The sequence below is a fragment of the Abramis brama genome (genome assembly GCF_963993115.1).
Source record: "Abramis brama genome assembly, chromosome: 15".
NCBI lineage: Eukaryota > Metazoa > Chordata > Actinopteri > Cypriniformes > Leuciscidae > Abramis > Abramis brama.
Window position 1 is genome coordinate 235001 of NC_139977.1, and position 23852 is coordinate 258852.

The window sequence follows — 23852 nt, forward strand, 5'->3', positions numbered from 1 at the left end:
CAATAAAATGTATTGTGATTGTCAAAACATTTGATAACTAAACAGAATTTTATTAAGTTTAGTGACAACACAATGTTTACATAGTACAATGACTGGTGCTACTGTTTTTATTATTGCTTTCACAATTTCAATTCAATTCTTGTGATTTGATTCTGATCTTGATTCAATATCGAATCCTTTGGATAAATACTAGGTACAGTAGATGCATGTTAATTTAAAGCCCTGTCAGCTGGTATTATTATTAAAGGTTAAAAATAACATCTCAAATTAAATATTATGCGTTTTTTATAATAACAAGTTCAACATTATAATATTTTAATGATATAGGTAAAAATATAATAAATATGTAATATAGTTATCATATTTAGCAAAATACTACTCTATACAGCAATTATTTTAAAGTCCAACTAACGTGCTGTGGTCATTAATGGGCTTTCCAGAGGTAAAAGTAACTTTACGTGAAGTATTGTCCTCTAGCTGTTATTATAGACCTCTTTCCGCAGTTGAAAAACACAGAACGATCGATTTTATTTCATTTCGGTCAGTTGAACTGTATCTTTCAAATTCCCTATTGATCATTCGTGTTTATTTAGCCTACTATTACCGTTAACTAGTAGTAAAGAGTAACAGATGATCGGTTCCCGTGCCGCTCGATCTGTCAAGCGCCAAAACGGTGTTTATTGTTTGAATTTCGTAATTAAACCGACAGAATCTGAGAGCTGAGAATGTGTTTCATAGCACTAGTAACCTTCTCGGTCTCGTCTGTCGGTGTCAGCGTCCTCTCTGCTTACCGACTTTTCTCTGCGTGAGAAAATGGATGTATGGCGTGAGAGCGTTTAAAAAGTGACGATTGCGTGAGTCTCAGGGTGAATTCGTGAGAGTTGGCAGCCCTGCGGATTCAGTTCGTAAGACTGTAGGTTGTTTTTTGGCGGGTGTGTTTGTGCTGCCGCGGTCTTGCCGTGTTGTTTGTGAATCTCTATACCAAACGCGCGGGGGAAGGGCTGAGCCCGTTCGGAGCTACGGGAGCCCAGAGGGGAGCGTCGGCGAATGTTAAAGAGAAAAACCATTTTCATTTAAAAAAAAAAAAAATCGACGTAAACTGCACATTCGAATTAATCGATAAAATCGATTTATCGTCCAGCCCTAGCGTGATGTTAGCGACACACACACACAGCTCTCTGCGGATCAGGACACCGGAGTGCTCCCGTCACCGCCGGAGCCGGCCCGCTGACCTCGGAGTGTGTGAGTCCACATCCACATCTTCTAACAATCACTGCTAGTGCTGACTGACATTACAGAAACGGTTCTCAGCCAGAGTCATGTGGTGTAACAGTAACATGCTGGTCGACCAATCAGAAACCAGTCAGCTGACGATGATGTCACAGCCGAGCCTCACGACTGACAGATAAAGGGTTAAAAATCACATCTCTCTCATCACTCACTCCACACACACACACACACACACACACACACACACACACCACTCACTCCTAACCCGTACTACTGCTTTATCACACACAACTATGAGTTCAAGAAGTCCCTCCACACACACACATACTGATCTACACAAGTTCACTCTAGATTAGCCCAGGGTTAGATTAGCCCTGGGTGAGATTATCCCCAGGGTTAGATTAGGCCAGGGTTAGATTAGGCCAGGGTTAGATTAGCCCAGGGTTAGATTAGCCCAGGGTTAGATTAGCCCAGGGTTAGATTAGCCCAGGGTTAGATTAGCCCAGGGTTAGATTAGCCCAGGGTTAGGCCTTCTGTAATCGGGACACTGCTAAACTTCACTGATGAGGAGAAACACTGGCTCTGATTACTGTAATTTCTGCTGATCAAACATGTGTCAGTGTGTAGATGCAGCCTGACTGAGGAACCAGGAGAAGTGGAGGCTTTTACACACACACACATCATCATCTTCACCCTTTATTCAAATAATATTGAATTGAATTGTGTTAATGATTTTGTAATATATCGCGAGGTTGTGCTTGTTTTACTCGTGATGAATTACTGTGCCGACAGACATTACCGACATGCCAAAACAATATAATAATAATAATAATAATAATAATACAGATTATGTTGAAGTCAATGTTTGCTGTTTCCTTTCAGCAGCTCTGGATGAACTTAAAGGGATAGTTCACTTTGAAATTAAATTTTGGTATGTTTTAGCTTACCTGAAGGGCATCCAAGATGTGGGTGTCTTTTTTTCCACAGTAGTTTCAATTTTGATATTTTTAGGTCAAACCGTTCTTGTCTGTCAGTCCTATAATGCAGGTCTATGGTCACTGTCTCAAAGAGCATGCACAAGTCCAAATTAAAACAATTCCGATATAAATACTGTTCGTTTTCTCACACAACCCGCTCGTTTCGTGTCTTATGCCATCAATGTGTACTTACGATGGGGAATTGTTTAATTTGGACTTGTGCATGCTCTTTGAGACAGTGACCATAGACCTGCATTATAGGACTGACAGACAAGAACGGTTTGACCTAAAAATATCAAAATTGAAACTACTGTGGAAAAAAAGACACCCACATCTTGGATGCCCTTCAGGTAAGCTAAAACATACCAAAATTTAATTTCAAAGTGAACTATCCCTTTAAGACAAGCGGTCGAGATAATTAATGCTCATTTGAATATTATAACTGTTTAAATGATGTTAAACCAGTAGCTGTTCTTAAATACGCTGCTTTAAAACGGTATTACAGATTTAACATACACACTTTCTGATGAAACGTGTTTCAATCTCCATGTTTGTGTTCTCCATCCTGATAACAGCAGTGAGAGTGAGAGTGAGATATAGTTATGAATATGATCTGAACTCATTATCGAGTTTGATGTACGTGTCACTGCTGATGCTAACCGAGCTAGCGCTGTTCAACACCCGGACCGCGAGACCTCCGCCTCCCCCCTCCACCACACGGCAGACCGGCTCACTACAGCACACGGGCGGCTGTTATGATGGCACGACATGATTCCAGTTTAATAAGCGGAGTTCGCCGTTACACAACTGCAGTCTGCCGCTAGCGTTAGCGCGAGCGCCCGGCAGACGCGGAACCCGCGCGGAGACACACTGATAAACACACGGAGAAACACCTGAGCAGGTGAACACTCACCTCGAGTGTGTGTACAGGTGAGTGTGGCTCTTCCTAACGCAGATCAACGAGTGAATACAAGAGTCCAGTCGAGTGAACACACTCCGCTCACAGCTCACAGCCACGACACACAGCAATGGCGGCACTTCCGGCGTGTGTCACAACCGAAACCGTCCGGCGCGGAAACAACCACATAAACAACCGTGGCACGACGGTTTATTTACGAAACAATTCGTTAAAATACATGTAACCATGCCGAGACCTTCAGAACAATATACATTATATTTAATATATATAATATTTAGTATAAGTACTATTTTGTTTTTTTTATATAGTTTCGAGGTGTGTTGACATCGATTATAAATTGTTCTTAACGCTTTACCTTTCATGATACAAGAAAATATATATTGATCAAGATACAACAATGTCTTTTGAAAACGTGTGTGTAGGAATTGAAAGATTATAGATTCTCCGCTTCTGCTTGATGATGTGAAATGTTTAGCATGTATTTAATAATGCAGGAAAATGTCCCATTTAAACGAACCCTCTGATTTGACTAATGGGACGTGTTTCCAGTACGGACGAAAGCGGCTTTCCACAGGAAATGCCACGTGTACCAAGTGCGCATGCGCGTGCTCAGAGCTCGCGCTTGACTTCCGGTGAGAGGAAGGCGCTGGTTTATATCTTCAGGAGCGCAACGCTATTCAGCGCGTCAAGAGAATGGCTGGAGCCGCGGGCCTGTGATCGCACACACACACACGCTTGTCGACTCGAGGGAACGCGTGCGTCTGTCAGCATGTCCAGCGGCGGCTTCGCGGCACAGAACGGCGCCGGAGGCTCGTACACGAACGGTGAGTTACTCGCGCCGCTGTCGCGTGTGAACGCTTGTGTTGAACGCGTTGGGGTAGTGAACGACGCTCGTAGGCCGAGTTCTTCAGAGTTTGGTCACTTCAGTGACGCGACGCGACGAGCCAGAGCGTCCCAGTGCGTCTCGTCGCGTCGCTCGATGAAGGCCAAAACCTGTGATCATCATCCGAGTAAAGTTCAGAACTTCAGAACGACCCGTCAGAGATGATCCGAACACACGGGTGAACCGACTCGCGACGCGACTCCTCCGTCAGGCAGAACGGCCCGATCTTCAGTGCCAGTTTCGGTCTGATCGACGGCTGTCAGTGTCACGGCAGATTCAGTGTTTCTCTCAGGGCTTGACACTGATTTATCGATTCGATTCGATTTCGATTCACAAGACTGGGAGTCGATTCAGTTCTGATCTTGTTTGGTTATATATCAGCTCTAAAGTACATGACATCTCTCAGGTAAATAATCTCCATGAACTAATGCTGTAGACTGTACAGGGAACCTGTCAATCACTATATTACTATAATATTACATGATAAAACCAACAACTGATCTCCATACAGACAGTTAAATTGCACACAAGGCAGCTTTCATTACAGTATTAACATTATAATATATAATTAAATAATTTTGTACCTACTCCAATTTAATGTTGAATATTAGACATTTAAATGGTGGCTGTCTTAATTGTTTTAATGACAAAATTATTAAAACATACACTGAATATTGTAGAACTGGTTCAGCTGAGATGATACAGCGATCTGACTCAAACACATTCACTGATCAGTGATTAAACTGACAGAATGTAAAAGCTGAAACTTAGTTTCATATCTAAGTATCAAAGCACAACGGTTAACGCGATTATTGGATGACAGAAGCTATGAATAATATTCAGCAAGGTTTTGTTCACACATCAACTGAAAACAGTTTTTTAAGTCTCCATATCTCATAATCAAAATGACATTAAGATCAAGAACTCGAGTGTTTCTGGACGTAGCGCTTCAGAGCAGATCCAGCCTTGAGATCTGATCTCCCTGAAGGGGGACGGGAACTCCTGAAGGGGGCGGGAACTCCAGAAGGGGGCAGAGCTATGATAAGAGGGGCGGGAACTCCATAGGGAGGCAGAGCTATGATAAGAGGGGCGGGAACTCCATAGGGAGGCAGAGCTTCGATAAGAGGGGCGGGAACTCCAAAAGGGGGCAGAGCTTCGATAAGAGGGGCGGGATCTTCAAAAGGGGGCAGAGCTTCGATAAGAGGGGCAGGAACTCCAGAAGGGGGCAGAGCCTTGATAAGAGGGGTGGGAACTCCAGAAGGGGGCAGAGCTTCGATAAGAGGGGCGGGAACTCCAGAAGGGGGCAGAGCTATGATAAGAGGGACGGGAAATCCAGAAAGGGGCAGAGCTTCGATAAGAGGGGCGGGATCTCGATAAGAGGGGCGGGATCTCGATAAGAGGGGCGGGAACTCCAGAAGGGGGCAGAGCTTCGATAAGAGGGGAGGGAACTCCAGAAGGGGGCAGAGCTTCAATAAGAGGGGCAGGAACTCCAGAAGGGGGCAGAGCTATGATAAGAGGGGCGATAACTCGATAAGAGGGGCGGGATCTCGATAAGAGGGGCGGGAACTCCAGAAGGGAGCAGAGCTATGATAAGAGGAACGGGAAATCCAGAAGGGGCCAGAGCCTCGATAAGAGGGGTGGGAACTCCATAGGGAGGCAGAGCTACGAAAAGAGGGACGGGAACTCCAGAAGGGGGCAGAGCTTCAATAAGAGGGGCAGGAACTCCAGAAAGGGGCAGAGCTATGATAAGAGGGGCGATAACTCGATAAGAGGGGCGGGATCTCGATAAGAGGGGCGGGAACTCCAGAAGGGAGCAGAGCTATGATAAGAGGGACGGGAAATCCAGAAGGGGCCAGAGCCTCGATAAGAGGGGCGGGGACTCCTTAGGAAGGCACTAGGTGTGTTGGACATCGGCTGCGGCTGCGGCTGGATATAACCGATCGGCAAGAGTAGCCGCGTGCAGGCGGGGAGGAGCTGCAAACGGAGACGTGAAGTCGGACACTTTCTGGTTCCCGTAGTAGTGACAGCTCACGTGGTGTTTGCATACTTTACCACAGCTGAAGTGAAATAAATGCAATATTTGCCAAATAATACACAGATGTTTCAGAGACATTTTCATTCAATACTTTATGTACTGCTTCATACAGCGTCTGTTTGAACAAGAATAAAGTTCAACATAAGCTACTATCAATGAAGTGAAGTCTACGTTTTTTTAATCAGTTTTAATTTGATAAACATGACACAATATAACATCGCAAATACATGAAAAGAGTGTTTACTGATTTGTGAGCTTTAGAGGAACTAATGGTGTTCGAATAAACACAAAACACATGTGATCGTTGTCATGCGGTGAATCCGGCCAATCGTGGAACAGCTGTGTCGTCATCAGCCCTCGTGCAGCCACTCTTGAGAAGCTGCGCTGGCTGAGTTCTCCGGCTACTCTCGAATCGCTCTCGCGGTACTTTGATGGCATACGTCACAGTCACGTGGCGTCGGCGCTGGATCAAATCGGACAAAATTTCTTCAAGTTAGCCGCCGATCGGTCTGCGCAGAGCTGCATGAAGTCAAACAAGCCTCTGATCTCTTTGAAGAGGGGTAAAAACTCCAGAAGGGGGCAGAGCCTCCATAAGAGGGGCAGGAATTTCAGGTGATGGCGGGAACTCCAGAAGGGGGCAGAGCCTCCATAAGAGGGGCAGGAATTTCAGGTGATGGCGGGAACTCCAGAAGGGGACAGAGCCTCTTTAAGAGAGGCGGGAACTTCAGAAGGTGGTAGGAACTCTAGAAGTGGGCAGAGCCTCCATTAGAGGGGTAGGAACTCTAGAAGGGGGCAGAGCCTCCAAAAGAGGGGCGGGAGCTCCAGAAGGGGGCAGAGCCTCCTTAAGCTGAGTTTATAGGCTTGTTCGACTTGAACCGGCGCTGCACAGACCGATCGGTGAAGGACATCAAAGTACCGAAAGTTCAAAGTCGAACAAGCCTATTGGTACAGAGATATAAGCTGGAATCTCGTGTGTTTGAGCGACGGGGCGTCCCGTCCCGTCCAGGCCTGGAGAGCCACAGCGTGGGAGAGGGTAGTGATGTTGGGTGAAACTAAAGAAGGTCCAGTCCGGGAGTTACGGACAGCCAGAGCTCGGCCATCACATGATCTTTTGGACCGCTTTCCTCCTGAACCATTCTTTAGTGCACTATTCAGCCCAAGCCCATTGGTTAGGATTAGGGGTTAGAATTGGAAATCAGCACACTGATTGACATGACCAATGGAATCTTTAGAATCGGGAATGTGGGGTGGAGTTTGCTCGGAACCTTCTGTCAGTCAGTGAGAGTAAGCCACGCCCCGTTTTGGATTCCCCACCCCTGTTTAGATCTCCATGTGTCTCTGTGCTTCAGCATGCGAATCCAGTGCTAGCTGCGCTTCCATCCAATCGGTTTCTGAAGGCAGCATAGATGTATCCTTCACTACTGATATCCCACAATCCTGTGCTGTCCATTCTGTGACAGTCGAGCTAAAACAATAATGATGGTGTCTGAATTTTGCGGTTGGTGGTCAATTTGTGTGTAAATGTCCATTCATGGATCAGAATCGAGGACTAGTCAATGATGACCTGTTCCCGGTAGTTATTCGCTGTCTTAATCATTCATCACTGTGTAATGTTTGTTTGTGCCGCAGGTCCGTCTCAGAATCCCGTGGGCGTTTACTCCTCTAACCAGGGCCTGATGGCTCCGCCGCTGACCGGCTTCATGAACAGCCTGACCACCAAAGGCCTGCCTCCACCCGGCCCGAACTCGCACAGCACCGGCCGGCACCAGCCCTCACCTGTGGCTCCGCCCCCCAGCAGCTACTCCCAGCATCCTCAGCAGCCCGGGGTCACGCCACCCCCTGTGGCTCCGCCCCCCAGCAGCTACTCCCAGCATCCTCAGCAGCCCGGGGTCACGCCACTCCCTGTGGCTCCGCCCCCCAGCAGCTACTCCCAGCATCCTCAGCAGCCCGGGGTCACGCCACCCCCTGTGGCTCCGCCCCCCAGCAGCTACTCCCAGCATCCTCAGCAGCCCGGGGTCACGCCACCCCCTGTGGCTCCGCCCCCCAGCAGCTACTCCCAGCATCCTCAGCAGCCCGGGGTCACGCCACCCCCTGTGGCTCCGCCCCCCAGCAGCTACTCCCAGCATCCTCAGCAGCCCGGGGTCACGCCACCCCCTGTGGCTCCGCCCCCCAGCAGGTACTCCCAGCATCCTCAGCAGCCCGGGGTCACTCCGCCCCCCAGAAGCTACTCCCAGCATCCTCAGCAGCCCGGGGTCACGCCGCCCCCTGTGGCTCCGCCCCCCAGCAGCTACTCCCAGCATCCTCAGCAGCCCGGGGTCACGCCGGCCCCTGTAGCTCCGCCCCCCAGCAGCTGGAGCGGGGTCACCTCGGCCCCTGTAGCTCCTCCCCCTCTGGGGAACCACACTGGCCCAAGCCCGTACAGCACCGGCACCAGAACACCTCCTGTCTTCCAGAACACCATGCAGCCTCCGGCAGCCCTGCAGCACGGTACTGTCACACACACACACACACACACACACACACACACACTGACACACTGATCTGAGTTACGGTACCACCACACACCTACCGTTATCCTACCGTTATTTCACAAAAGAAAGAGGACACTCATAGCCTACTCACTCAGTCGCGTCTGTTTATTTACTCTCAGGACAGTGTTTATATCACATTCAGAAAGAATGATCATTTCTACAAATATGCCGCCATAGTACGAGCTGAGGAGCTCTAGCGTCTCTCCCAAGACAGTATTATCAGTCAGAGAAACAGAGGAAGCTCTCGAGAATCCGGAGTTGCTTTATTCTATGATGTATGCGGAGCTAAATATGGATATCAGACAGTCCGGTATAAAGACTGACAGATAAAATAAAAACATGACAGTGAGTTGAGCTGAAGGATGTCAGTAGTCTTGAATGCTGATGTTAGCGTGTGTCTGGAATCATCCGGCGCCGTCGTCTCCAGACTCCGGTAAACTCCTCAAGCCCGCTCCGGCCCGCTCTACACCCAGGTGTTCGGCGGACACAAACCCTGTCCATTACCCAGACGAGCCCCGATCGAGCCCGGGAGTGACACACGACCGGCCCTGACACACACTAGCAGCTTTAGGCCCGACAGTGGAAACACACACACTGATCTGAGTTATACACACACACACACACACACACACTAGCAGCTTTAGGCCCGACAGTGGAAACACACACACTGATCTGAGTTATACACACACACACACACTGATCTGAGTTATACACACACACACACACTGATCTGAGTTATACACACACACACACACACACACTGATCTGAGTTACACACACACACACACACACACACTGATCTGAGTTAAGCCGGTCTCACACACACACACACACACACAGATCTGAGTTACACACACACACACACACTGATCTGAGTTATACACACACACACACACTGATCTGAGTTACACACACACACACTAATCTGAGTTACACACACACACTGATCTGAGTTACACACACATACACACACAGATCTGAGTTACACACACACAGATCTGAGTTACACACACACACACACTGATCTGAGTTATACACACACACACACTAATCTGAGTTACACACACACACACACTGATCTGAGTTACACACACACGCACACACACACACACACTGATCTGAGTTACACACACACACACACACACAGATCTGAGTTACACACACACACACACACACACACACACACAGATCTGAGTTATACACACACACACTGATCTGAGTTACACACACACACACACACACACACTAATCTGAGTTACACACACACACTGATCTGAGTTACACACACACACTGATCTGAGTTACACACACACACACACACTAATCTGAGTTACACACACACACTAATCTGAGTTACACACACACACTGATCTGAGTTACACACACACAGATCTGAGTTACACACACACAGATCTGAGTTACACACACACACTGATCTGAGTTATACACACACACACACTAATCTGAGTTACACACACACACACACACACACTGATCTGAGTTACACACACGCACGCACACAGATCTGAGTTACACACACACACACACACTGATCTGAGTTGCACACACACACACACTGATCTGAGTTGCACACACACACACACACTGATCTGAGTTGCACACACACACACACACACTGATCTGAGTTACACACACGCACGCACACAGATCTGAGTTACACACACACACACACACTGATCTGAGTTGCACACACACACACACTGATCTGAGTTACACACACGCACGCACACAGATCTGAGTTACACACACACACACACACACACACACACACACACTGATCTGAGTTGCACACACACACACACACTGATCTGAGTTACACACACACACACACACTGATCTGAGTTGCACATACACACACACTGATCTGAGTTACACACACACACACACACTGATCTGAGTTGCACACACACACACACTGATCTGAGTTACACACACGCACGCACACAGATCTGAGTTACACACACACACACACACACTGATCTGAGTTGCACACACACACACACTGATCTGAGTTACACACACACACACACACTGATCTGAGTTGCACACACACACACACTGATCTGAGTTAAGCCGGTCTCACACACACCATCACCATTGAAAGTCACTTTCATAGGTCAGTTCAATAAACAAGTAGTTACTAGTTAATATTAAGTCACTGACATTTTAGACCCAGTATTGGCTGCTGTTGTCAGGTATACACCACACACACACACACACACTGATCTGAGTTATACTCCACACACACATCATTCATTCATTCATTCATTCATTATTATTATTATTATTTCAAATCCAAAAGTTGTCACTGAATGTTTTGTTAGCGTTGCGATTCTCTTTTAAACGCACTAAATTTAAACAACGATTCAATGCATTACTTCTATATAGATTTATATATTCATTTGCTCAAGCAAGTGTAAAAAAACATTTAAACATGTACTTTTCTTATGTTAAAATCACAGACATTAAATTAAAACTTAAAATTGGCAAAACAACGACTCTTTAGCATTTAAATCTTTACATAAAAGTCCAGCGGGTCACACAGAACTTTCTGCACACTGAGAGTCTTCATCATCAGCCCTCGCACACACACAGCATTACACACACTGCAGTTTCACTAAACATTTATTTATTTTTATTTTGACCGCATTATTTTTGTTTTGCTTTTCTGTGCTTTCCGCCGAGCTGGAGTAGAGGCGACTGTGGTGAGATTACGTTTTCAAGTCCGTCTGTTCATTTAGACCAGGACCCATGTGCTTAAACAGCAGAAGCACTCGATCGCTGCGCTACACACACCTGTCCTGGACCGCGCCCGCGCGCAGTGTGTGAACGCTAAAGCTGTTAGCATGGGTACAGGGAGGAACACACACCGCACACACACTGCCGGCGTCAGCTGTGCTGTCAGTACTGAGTGATTCAGCCGTTAGAGAGAATCATTTGAATGAGTGACTCGCTCATTAAGACGTCACAGGGATAAATATCACACACATGCAGATTTAAATATGTATTTAGATGAGCTGACTGAACACTGCTGAGAATAGTGCTTCAGAATAAATTATATTTTTTTACTCAGACGAGTGAATGACCGACTGAAAGGGTTCATTTTGAGCCTATATAATTATAACTATACATCACTATATAATTATAAAGCTCCATTTAAAGTTTCCTAGAAGGTTTGTTTTATGTTGAATGATGATTATTGCCAAAAACTAAATGAAAATGATCAGATTTTTCACCAGATGTGGAACATGTGTGTGTTGTAGAGCGATAGCTCTGGTAGTTGCGTGACCCGGTCATGAGTGTAGAGCACTGACACACACTCCACCTGTTCATTGGCCAGCCTGTGCTGTGATGGACTCAGCATTGATTAGAGTGGATGTAAAGCAGGTAGAGGAAGAGGACAGTCACTGTGTCTCAGTGAAGTTACTAACAGGCTTTGAAAGCTGACACTGTTTCACATCAGAAGTATGATTGTGATTATTGGATGGCAGGCGCTACAGATGTTTAGTGAAGGTTTGTTCACGCTGAAAAGCACAGACTAAAGATCGACTCCTGGGATTTAAGAACCCACACCGGCTCATCAGAAGGAGAGTGGGCTGGATGTTGTCAGCGGTGGCTCCAGTGCACTGGGAGAGACTGGGATCTTCACTGCTCCAGTGCACTGGGAGAGACTGGGATCTTCACTCCTCCAGTGCACTGGGAGAGACTGGGATCTTCACTCCTCCAGTGTAATGAGCAGCTGTGGGAGATGGGCACGTTTATCCACATCAGCGCTGAGGAGTGACTCTCGGGTCCTGGAGACTGGTGTCAGGCGTGACCCGATCAGGGGTAGAGCTGGAGGAACTTTGACCTCTGCTCACACTGATAGCAGGCTTATCTGCCCTGATTGGATGTGCTTGGGCTTTACGTGAGTGGAAGAATGACCTTCATTCTGGCAGACTGAAGCACACACACACACACACACACACACACCTTTCAGGGTTACTCTGACTCCACCAGCGCTGGCATGATCATCCACACACGCGTGTTCACTGATGACATGACTGCGCTTCAACATGCTCACACCAATTTTTTTAAAGGGGACACATCATGAAGATCTGACTCCGTGTGTCAGTGCCATAATCGGGTCCCGGTGCTTCTACCAACCTAGAGAACATGAAAAGTGAAACCCAGTAACTGTGTTTTGATAAACCTTTCTCTGAGAGCATGTCAAAATAAACCGATCAGATTTCTCTCCTTCTGATATAAGAGGATCTTATTATAATATTACCGGCCCTTAATCTGCACGTTTACACACACCAGCCGACATTTGGTTCCACAAGCGACAACAGAGACAGGGCTCGCAAAATCGCCTGCCCGACGGGCTATCTGAAATAGTGTTGTTCTTCAATCCGCAGCGGCGCCGAGCAGAGCACACGTCAGAAACAGAGGACAGGATGTGTATATGTGTGTGTGTGTGTGTGTGTGTGTGTTCATCTGAGTCTCATTAGTTTACTGTCATTGTGAGGGGACATTAGCAGAGCTGTTTTCATCATGTTAGGCACAAGATTAATAATGAATGTCTACATGTTGAGAATTAATATACAATTTGTAGCCTTCAGTAAATAAAATAAAAAAATCAGCTTTAGGAGGGGAAGAGACAGGGCAAGATGAGGAGACTGAGAGAAGAAGAAAGAGTGATGGATAAGAAGTGAGAGCAGGTATCATCAGGTATAACATGGTTTTAAAGCTATTGTTATCCAATTTTTTTGGCCTTCAAAACATCTTAAAATGCACATATGTAGATCAGAGAAATCAAAAATGTATCGGGGGTGCCCCCGACCCCCCTGACTAGTCTACCTCACATTCGGGACCTCAGTGATGATAAAACACTGCCATCTGCATATTAATGAAACAAGTTAATAGTATTAGATCCTAAACTTAAGAGTTACTTATTTTTATTTTTTATCATACCCTCATTGGGGGCTGAGCCACAGACACAGACTGATTCATGTTCACACTGGTCACACACATTTCAGTTCAGTTAGAACCAGATGCATATTTGTTGATATTTTGTTTTGAAAAAGTTTTTGATTCATTGTTTTGACTCCTAAACAATTTTCTACATTAAAAATTGTAGTCTTTTTATATGGGCTAGTAAAATTCATTTCGGGCTACCAAAATCTGAAGAGTGCCTGCCCGAAGGGCTACCAGTGATTTTGAAATTTTGCGAGCCCTGGGAGCCCAGTTCTAACGCAATGATGAAGATCCAGCAAAGCCTGAAGCTGTTCTGTGGTTGAGCTCAGACGAGCACTGAACACTATTGACCAGAACATGTCACCGCTGTCTTATAAAGACCTCATGAACCTGTGGACACTTGTGGAGAAGTTAAACATGATGATGAGATGATCAGTGTAACTCCACAACAACTACAGAAATGTCTCCACTAACATTCAGAAGCTCTTCCTGAGTCTCTCCGTAAGGCTGCACTCGCTACTGGGGATTCTGGGATTCTGGATGAGTGAGATTGGCCTGTTCTGTTATTGCCGGAGTTTCTGAAGCTTGTGTAAAGACTCCGCCCTCTTCTGAACGGAGGCGGAGCTACAGCTCATTTGCATTTAAAGGGACACACAAAAATGGGCAAATTTGACAAACGATAATAAATGATCTGGTATTTTGAGCTGAAATCTCACACACACATTCTGAAGACACCAGAGATTACATCTTGTGAAAAGGGGCATAATATGTCACTGTATGTTGTGATGCGCTGTGTGTTTCAGGTGTGTGTTCAAGGGCTGATTGTGTGTCTGAGAGCATCTGGGGTTACAGTTAATGCAGTGAACTCCCTCTCTGCCTGTGCTGCGGGTTAATGAAGAGTGTGTGTGTGTGTGTGTGTGTTGCTCCAGCAGGACTCTATCAGACTCAGCCTGCGCAGATGATCCGACCACCGGCCTCCTCGTACCCGTCTCTCCAGCCGGCCTATCCCGGTCCCTCAGCTCCAGCTCTCTACACACAGGTACCAGTCTCACACACACACACTGATCTACCACACTCCCTCAACTCCAGCTCCAGCTCTCTACACACAGGTACCAGTCTCACACACACACACTGATCTACCACACTCCCTCAACTCCAGCTCCAGCTCTCTACACACAGGTACCAGTCTCACACACACACACTGATCTACCACACTCCCTCAACTCCAGCTCCACAGCTCTACACACAGGTTCCAGTCTCACACACACAGGTTCCAGTCTCACACACACACACTCACACTGATCTACCACACTCCCTCAACTCCAGCTCCAGCTCTCTACACACAGGTACCAGTCTCACACACACACACTGATCTACCACACTCCCTCAACTCCAGCTCCACAGCTCTACACACAGGTTCCAGTCTCACACACACACACTGATCTACCACACTCCCTCAACTCCAGCTCCAGCTCTCTACACACAGGTACCAGTCTCACACACACACACACTGATCTACCACACTCCCTCAACTCCAGCTCCACAGCTCTACACACAGGTTCCAGTCTCACACACACACACTCACACTGATCTATCACAGTCCCTCAGCTCCAGCTCTACACACAGGTTCCAGTCACACACACCAGTGCCGCTCTACACAAAGGTACCAGTCTCTCACACACACACACACACGCTTATCACACCAGTGCCGTTCTGAAGCACAGTCGCACCTGCCAACCTGTATGCATTTTGACCTCAAAGTACGCTGGTATGATTTGTCACTCTAAGCTGCGCTAAACCTGCTGACGGCTCTGTGCACGCGCAGTCCTCGAATCAAGCGACAGCAGAAGAAGAGTTCGACCAATCATAGCGCTGGGTTGACGAATGCGTAAGGCCTTTCATTAAAAAGAGACTGTAAATCGACAGCAACACAGAATCCCGCTCGATCCCCCTTCCACTCCTGCATTCTGACTGATTAAGCGAGGACGGTAGTGACGCCGGTAGTGAGATTCTGGAGGAGTGAGATTGGCCTATTTTATTGCCGGAGTATCCGAAGCTGTTGTGTAAAGATCTGAACGGAGGCCGGGAAAAGCAGCATATTTGCATTTAAAGAGACACACACAAATACAGCATATTTTTGCTCACACCCAAAAGGGGACAAATTTGACAAGCCATAATAAATGATCTGAGGGTATTTTGAGCTGAAATTTCACAGATACATTCTCGGGACACCATAGATTTATATCACATCTGGTGAAAAGGGTCATAATATGTCACGTTTAAGGCTGTGTCCCGTCCTGTTCTCCATCAGGTCCAGCCGTCGGGCAGCGCCGCTCAGCTCAGTCCGTCTCTGGCAGCGATGAGTCTGCAGTCCCAGACGCCAGAAGCCCTTCGTGTGGTGAACCTCCTTCAGGAGCGCAACATCCTTCCCTCGGGAGCCGTGACTCCGCCCACTCCCTGCCTCCCACAGGACCTGCAGAAGATCAACTGCTGCCCAGAGTCAGTGTGTGTGTGTGTGTGTGTGTGTGTGTGTCTGTGTGTGTGTGTGTCTGTGTGTGTGTGTGTCTGTGTGTGTGTGTCTGTGTGTGTGTGTCTGTGTGTCTGTGTGTGTGTGTGTCTGTGTGTGTGTCTGTGTGTGTGTGTGTCTGTATGTCTGTGTGTGTGTGTCTGTGTGTGTGTCTGTGTGTGTGTCTGTGTGTGTGTCTGTGTGTGTGTCTGTGTGTGTGTCTGTGTGTGTGTCTGTGTGTGTCTGTGTGTTTGTGTGTGTCTGTGTGTTTGTGTGTCTGTCTGTGTGTGTGTCTGTCTGTGTGTGTGTGTGTGTCTGTGTGTGTCTGTCTGTGTGTGTGTCTGTCTGTGTGTGTGTGTCTGTCTGTGTGTGTGTGTCTGTCTGTCTGTGTGTGTGTGTCTGTCTGTGTGTGTCTGTCTGTCTGTGTGTGTGTGTCTGTCTGTGTGTGTGTGTGTGTCTGTCTGTGTGTGTCTGTCTGTGTGTGTGTGTGTGTCTGTGTCTGTGTGTGTGTGTCTGTGTGTGTGTCTGTGTGTGTGTGTCTGTGTGTGTGTGTCTGTGTGTGTGTGTCTGTGTGTGTGTGTCTGTGTGTGTGTGTGTGTCTGTGTGTGTCTGTGTGTGTGTGTGTCTGTATGTGTGTGTCTGTGTGTGTGTGTCTGTCTGTGTGTGTCTGTGTGTGTGTCTGTGTGTGTGTCTGTCTGTGTGTTTGTGTGTCTGTCTGTGTTTGTGTGTGTGTCTGTGTGTCTGTGTGTGTGTGTGTGTGTCTGTGTGTCTGTGTGTGTCTGTGTGTGTGTGTCTGTGTGTGTGTGTCTGTCTGTGTGTGTGTCTGTCTGTGTGTGTGTCTGTCTGTGTGTGTGTGTCTGTCTGTGTGTGTGTCTGTCTGTGTGTGTGTGTGTGTCTGTCTGTGTGTGTGTGTGTGTCTGTCTGTCTGTGTCTGTCTGTCTGTCTGTGTGTGTGTGTGTCTGTGTGTCTGTGTGTGTGTGTGTCTGTGTGTGTGTGTGTGTCTGTCTCTGTGTGTGTGTCTGTCTCTGTGTGTGTCTGTGTGTGTGTGTCTGTGTGTGTGTGTCTGTGTGTGTGTGTCTGTGTGTGTGTGTCTGTGTGTGTGTGTCTGTGTGTGTGTGTCTGTGTGTGTCTGTGTGTGTGTCTGTGTGTTTGTGTGTGTGTGTCTGTCTGTGTGTGTGTGTCTGTGTGTGTGTCTGTCTGTGTGTGTGTGTGTCTGTCTGTCTGTGTGTGTCTGTCTGTGTGTGTCTGTCTGTGTGTGTGTGTGTGTGTGTGTGTGTGTCTGTGTGTCTGTGTGTGTGTGTGTCTGTCTCTGTGTGTGTGTCTGTCTCTGTGTGTGTGTGTCTGTCTGTGTGTGTCTGTGTGTGTGTGTCTGTGTGTGTGTGTGTGTCTGTGTGTTTGTCATACCTGCAAACTTGTCGCTTTTCGGCGACAATCGCCGTTTTCTTGGTCAATTGGGTCATGTACGTGAATCGCGTAGAACCGGAGAGTTTTTTTTGGGGGGGGGGGGGGGGGGTATTGTTTCTCACAGTAACTGCCATGCAGGCTAGAATTGCGAAACATTATTGGATAATTCTTATAATTTACATTTCTCTGGGCCAATCGGAATCTTAGCACTTTTTCTCTTGGCCAATTGGAATCTTAGCACTTGCGTCATAATCTTGAAGCACACACACAGCGTCAACAACAGCTGAGCTCGCCATTTGCCTGGCTAAGTTACCGTGCGAGTCTAATGGAAACTCACGCATGAATTTTTCTGCATTGAACTTGTTTTAGTGCCCGCCAAAGCCGCCAAAGTCTTATTTGATCGGTGAATAATGTAGATGAACGGCTACGTTTGTGACAGGGCGCATGTTTTAACTAAAATAACGACCAGGGAGAGAGAGTGAGAGAGAGCCGGTCGCGCGCGCGCACTCTCTGTGTAAACGACTTCACCGTCTCCAAACTAGGCGCTGTGTTGCTCTCTCTCCCTCGCACATATTAATCAAAATAAATCGACACGGTGGTAAAAGGTCGGAAGACCAAAGTTTCGTGTGGAGCATTCAGAGATTTTTTTTCCCCTGAATTACTGCTGGGTGTGAATTGTGCTAAATAAGTTTCCTTATCTTCTCTGAAAAGCGTTCCGGACATTCAGCTGACATAAAACAACACTTTAATTAAACGAAATAAAACTATACAGTGATGAAATGTTTTCTATGTTGACACAAATCTTGGATGTCCATGTCCTTCTGCTGGGATAATCACACAACGCGCACGACACGTCCAATTCGCGAACTAATGACTCCTTTGAACCGATTCATTTTAATGAATGGTTAAAACAACTGATCTTTCCAACAGTGAACTCAGGAGACGTCTGAATCGGTGTGTAACTAATCAGTAACACTTTACAATAAGGTTCTATTTATGACATAAATTAAATAAAAAGTACAGTTTGCTAACTCAAGCTTAAACTTTAAAATAAATAAAACCACTTTTTAAAAAAAAGCATTTTAAACATTTTTCCACACAGTGCTATCAAGAATCGATAAGAGAATCGTTAAAGAATTGGATCGATAATCAGAATCGTCAGTGGCATTATTATTGATAAAATTTGATCAAATCCCATCCCTATGTGAAGACAGTAAAATTATAATCAAACATTAAAGAACATACATGTTTTTTAATAGTTTTTTTTTAAGAGTTAAAAGATTAAAACATTTTGCTAACATGAGGTCTTATTGTGTCACTGTCAGTCTTGTTACATCAGTGCAAATCTAGGGTATGCAGATTAATTATTATTATTATACATCATTCATCAGCATGCATTGATTAATCCCATGGCATGTATAAAAAAAAAGTTAGTCTGCAAACCCCCCCCCCCCCCCCGTTAGTCTGCAAACCATAGTCACATCGCCGGAACATGCGATGTGAAGGGTAACGTTACGTTAGTAGCACCCATACTGTAAGAGAACGGTAGCACACAGTAAACACAAGTTTGTTGTATGGCTTTTTGCTGGGGTGACGTACGCGTTCCGCGTGCCTGCACAGTGAGGATCTGACAGGAACGCGCTCACCGCTCACAGCCAACATTCACTGGCAATCCTATAGCTAAAAATGCGCGACGAGGATCCGCCGCAAAAAAGTCAAAATCCGCTATTTGGGACTAGCCTATTTCGTCTACAAAAAGGAGGATGTTGACCAAAAAGAGGTAGGCTACTTTGTAGGCTAAAAAGTCGTTTCGTGTTCGCATTTATGAGGAAAAAACAATGTTACGTGACATTACGGACTCGTCACGCGACCGTTATGAAAGCTGCACTAAAAGACTGCTTTAAAACTTTCACAGAGACCTCAAACAGAAAGCACAAAGCCTTTCTTTAAAACGAATTTCGTTTTGTATTAATTGTATCTTAATTTTAATCAGCATTTCATTATCCAATTTCCTGGATTTAATAAATAGCCTAAAAATTAAATATAGCAGCCAGCGCCTGAACTGGAGATTAAGCTATCATCCATGAACCGAAACTCAGCATAAAAGGTAGCCTACTCGCCTCACACACCTAAAAATAACAATAATAATAAAAAAATAGAAATAACTATTATCTACAGAAGAACCATTAAAAAAAATTAAAAATGAATCTGTATGAAAAGTGCATTTCTCCCGATCACTGCTGCGAAGATCGCGAGTCATTGTCAACTTCATCTTTACAGAAAACACTTGTTTATTAATAAACAATTAAAATGTCTCATTATAATATTTTACATACTATTAATCATTACTTTTGCTGGTTCTAGGTGCCGTTTACATGAACGCGTCACTGAATCAGAACAGAAAACATAATTTTTCGGGTCCTAGAACCTGAAGAACGTTAGGTCCTGTGTACGTTCACCGAATTCTGAGAGAAATATGTTTCTGGAATAAAATATTAAGTGGCCTTTTTGTCACTTGTAATGAAGCTTGCTTATTAGTGAAATTATTAATAACATGGAATGGTAATTATTGACTTTAGCCTGGATTGATGGGTCGCAATATCGCGATATATATCGTTGGGAAAAAAATATCGCAATGTAATTTTTTTTCCAATATCGTGCAGCCCTAGTGTGTGTGTGTCTGTCTGTGTGTGTCTGTCTGTCTGTGTGTGTCTGTCTGTCTGTGTGTGTCTGTCTGTCTGTGTGTGTCTGTCTGTGTGTGTGTGTCTGTCTGTGTGTGTGTGTCTGTCTGTGTGTGTGTGTCTGTCTGTGTGTGTCTGTCTGTCTGTGTGTGTCTGTCTGTCTGTGTGTCTGTCTGTCTGTGTGTGTGTCTGTCTGTGTGTGTCTGTCTGTCTGTGTGTGTGTCTGTCTGTCTGTGTGTGTGTCTGTCTGTGTGTGTGTGTCTGTCTGTGTGTGTGTGTCTGTCTGTGTGTGTGTGTCTGTCTGTGTGTGTGTGTCTGTCTGTGTGTGTGTGTGTCTGTCTGTGTGTGTGTCTGTCTGTGTGTGTGTCTGTCTGTGTGTGTGTCTGTCTGTGTGTGTGTCTGTCTGTGTGTCTGTGTGTGTGTGTGTCTGTCTGTGTGTGTGTGTCTGTCTGTGTGTGTCTGTCTGTCTGTGTGTGTCTGTCTGTCTGTGTGTGTGTCTGTCTGTCTGTGTGTGTGTCTGTCTGTGTGTGTCTGTCTGTCTGTGTGTGTGTGTGTCTGTCTGTGTGTGTGTGTCTGTCTGTGTGTGTGTGTCTGTCTGTGTGTGTGTCTGTCTGTGTGTGTGTGTGTGTGTGTCTGTGTGTCTGTGTGTCTGTGTGTGTCTGTGTGTGTCTGTGTGTGTCTGTGTGTGTGTGTGTGTCTGTGTGTGTGTGTCTGTCTGTGTGTGTGTGTCTGTCTGTGTCTGTCTGTGTCTGTCTGTGTCTGTCTGTGTCTGTCTGTGTGTGTCTGTGTGTCTGTGTGTGTCTGTGTGTGTGTGTGTGTGCGCTGCCCTCCGCTCACTGCATGTTTCGTCCTCAGGGTCTTCCGCTGTACTCTGACCAGCATCCCTCAGACACAGGCTCTGCTGAACAAAGCCAAGCTTCCCCTCGGCCTCCTGCTGCACCCCTTCAAGGATCTCTCCGTAAGTCTCACCTGACCTCCGACCCTGTCCACACCTGACCTCCGACCCTGTCCACACCTGACCTCCGACCCTGTCCACACCTGACCTCCGACCCTGTCCACACCACACCTGACCTCCGACCCTGTCCACACCTGACCTCCGACCCTGTCCACACCTGACCTCCGACCCTGTCCACACCTGACCTCCGACCCTGTCCACACCTGACCTCCGACCCTGTCCACACCTGACCTCCGACCCTGTCCACACCTGACCTTCGACCCTGTCCACACCTGACCTATGACCCTGTCCACACCTGACCTATGACCCTGTCCACACCCGACCCTGTCCACACCTGACCTCCGACCCTGTCCACACCTGACCTCCGACCCTGTCCACACCTGACCTATGACCCTGTCCACACCCGACCCTGTCCACACCTGACCTCCGACCCTGTCCACACCTGACCTCCGACCCTGTCCAGACCTGACCTATGACCCTGTCCAGACCTGACCTATGACCCTGTCCACACCCGACCCTGTCCACACCTGACCTATGACCCTGTCCACACCTGACCTCCGACCCTGTCCACACCTGACCTCCGAACCTGTCCACACCTGACCTCCGACCCAGTCCACACCCGACCCTGTCCACACCTGACCTTCGACCCTGTCCACACCTGACCTTCGACCCTGTCCACACCTGACCTCCGAACCTGTCCACACCTGACCTATGACCCTGTCCACACCTGACCTCCGACCCTGTCCACACCTGACCTCCGAACCTGTCCACACCTGACCTCCGACCCAGTCCACACCCGACCCTGTCCACACCTGACCTTCGACCCTGTCCACACCTGACCTCCGACCCTGTCCACACCTGACCTCCGAACCTGTCCACACCTGACCTCCGAACCTGTCCACACCTGACCTCCGACCCAGTCCACACCCGACCCTGTCCACACCTGACCTTCGACCCTGTCCACACCTGACCTTCGACCCTGTCCACACCTGACCTTCGACCCTGTCCACACCTGACCTCCGAACCTGTCCACACCTGACCTATGACCCTGTCCACACCTGACCTCCGAACCTGTCCACACCTGACCTCCGACCCAGTCCACACCCGACCCTGTCCACACCTGACCTTCGACCCTGTCCACACCTGACCTCCGACCCTGTCCACACCTGACCTCCGAACCTGTCCACACCTGACCTCCGAACCTGTCCACACCTGACCTCCGAACCTGTCCACACCTGACCTCCGAACCTGTCCACACCTGACCTTCGACCCTGTCCACACCTGACCTATGACCCTGTCCACACCTGACCTATGACCCTGTCCACACCCGACCCTGTCCACACCTGACCTCCGACCCTGTCCACACCTGACCTCCGACCCTGTCCACACCTGACCTCCGACCCTGTCCACACCTGACCTATGACCCTGTCCACACCCGACCCTGTCCACACCTGACCTCCGACCCTGTCCACACCTGACCTCCGACCCTGTCCACACCTGACCTATGACCCTGTCCACACCCGACCCTGTCCACACCTGACCTATGACCCTGTCCACACCTGACCTCCGACCCTGTCCACACCTGACCTCCGAACCTGTCCACACCTGACCTCCGACCCAGTCCACACCCGACCCTGTCCACACCTGACCTTCGACCCTGTCCACACCTGACCTATGACCCTGTCCACCCCCAACCCTGTCCTCACCTGACCTATGACCCTGTCCACACCTGACCTCCGACCCTGTCCACACCTGACCTCCGACCCTGTCCACACCTGACCTCCGACCCTGTCCACACCTGACCTCCGACCCTCCACACCTGACCTCCAACCCTGTCCACACCTGACCTCCGACCGTCCACACCTGACCTATGACCCTGTCCACACCTGACCTCCGACCGTCCACACCTGACCTATGACCCTGTCCACACCTGACCTCCGATCCTGTCCACACCTGACCTATGACCCTCATTTATCATTTATTTCCCCTCATGTCGTCCCGAACACAGGAGGAGAAATTCAAAACACTCAGTTTACAGTCAGTAATGATGACCAGGATCTCCAGGAAGCCCCAAACACACATCCAGCCTGTTTCATTAGTGCAGGCTCTTCATGACATGTTTGTTCTGCCTCCAGCAACTCCCCGTGGTGACCTCCAGTAACATCGTGCGCTGCCGCTCCTGCCGGACGTACATCAACCCGTTCGTGACCTTCGTGGACGCCAGAAGATGGAAGTGTAATCTGTGTCACCGAGTGAACGATGGTGAGCGCTCACACACTCCTCCGCCGTCTCGAGTCGCTGCGCACTGATGAGTGTTTCTGACTGTGTGTTTCATCAGTTCCAGAGGAGTTCATGTATAATCCGGTCAGCAGGTCGTATGGAGCGCCTCACAAGAGACCCGAGGTCCAGAACGCCACCATTGAGTTCATCGCCCCGTCAGAATACATGGTACCGCTGAGTCACCTGATGCTGTGATGATGTCACTTCTGAATCTCTGAGACCGCTGACGAGCAGCCAGCAGCTGTAGCGTCTACAGTATACACATCTACTCTACCCGTCAGAGGTTCTGGAGCGATGCGACTCTAAACCTTTTCAGTTTTAAAAAGAAGTCTCTTCTGCTCATTGATGAATAAAAGTATTTCTTTCCCCCAAAAAAATTATTAAAATTCTTACTGAGCCCAAACTTTTGAACGGTACTGTTTAATGTTACAAAAGCTTTATATTTTAGATGGATGCTAAAGAGAAGAGAAAGAA

At 47.6% G+C, this 23852-nt stretch overlaps 2 protein-coding genes across 3 annotated transcripts in view; one reads left to right on the plus strand and one right to left on the minus strand.

The window, feature by feature from the left end:
• sar1b (secretion associated, Ras related GTPase 1B) overlaps positions 1–3290 on the minus strand; it is a 28128-nt gene extending 24838 nt beyond the window's left edge. The window contains exon 1 of the mRNA XM_084137633.1: positions 3121–3290. The gene's annotated coding sequence lies outside the window, so the exon portion shown is untranslated. The remainder of the gene's footprint in view (positions 1–3120) is intronic.
• A 444-nt stretch (positions 3291–3734) lies between these two features.
• Positions 3735–23852, plus strand: part of sec24a (SEC24 homolog A, COPII coat complex component) — a 48153-nt gene continuing 28035 nt past the window's right edge. The window contains exons 1-7 of one of the 2 annotated variants that reach the window (XM_084136533.1): positions 3735–3950; positions 7674–8531; positions 14482–14591; positions 15864–16051; positions 20999–21101; positions 23234–23360; positions 23437–23546. In XM_084136533.1, coding sequence (XP_083992659.1) covers positions 3896–3950; positions 7674–8531; positions 14482–14591; positions 15864–16051; positions 20999–21101; positions 23234–23360; positions 23437–23546 — 1551 coding nt within the window. In that variant the 5' untranslated portion in view covers positions 3735–3895. The remainder of the gene's footprint in view (positions 3951–7673; positions 8532–14481; positions 14592–15863; positions 16052–20998; positions 21102–23233; positions 23361–23436; positions 23547–23852) is intronic. The other variant, XM_084136532.1, reaches the window with a different exon arrangement.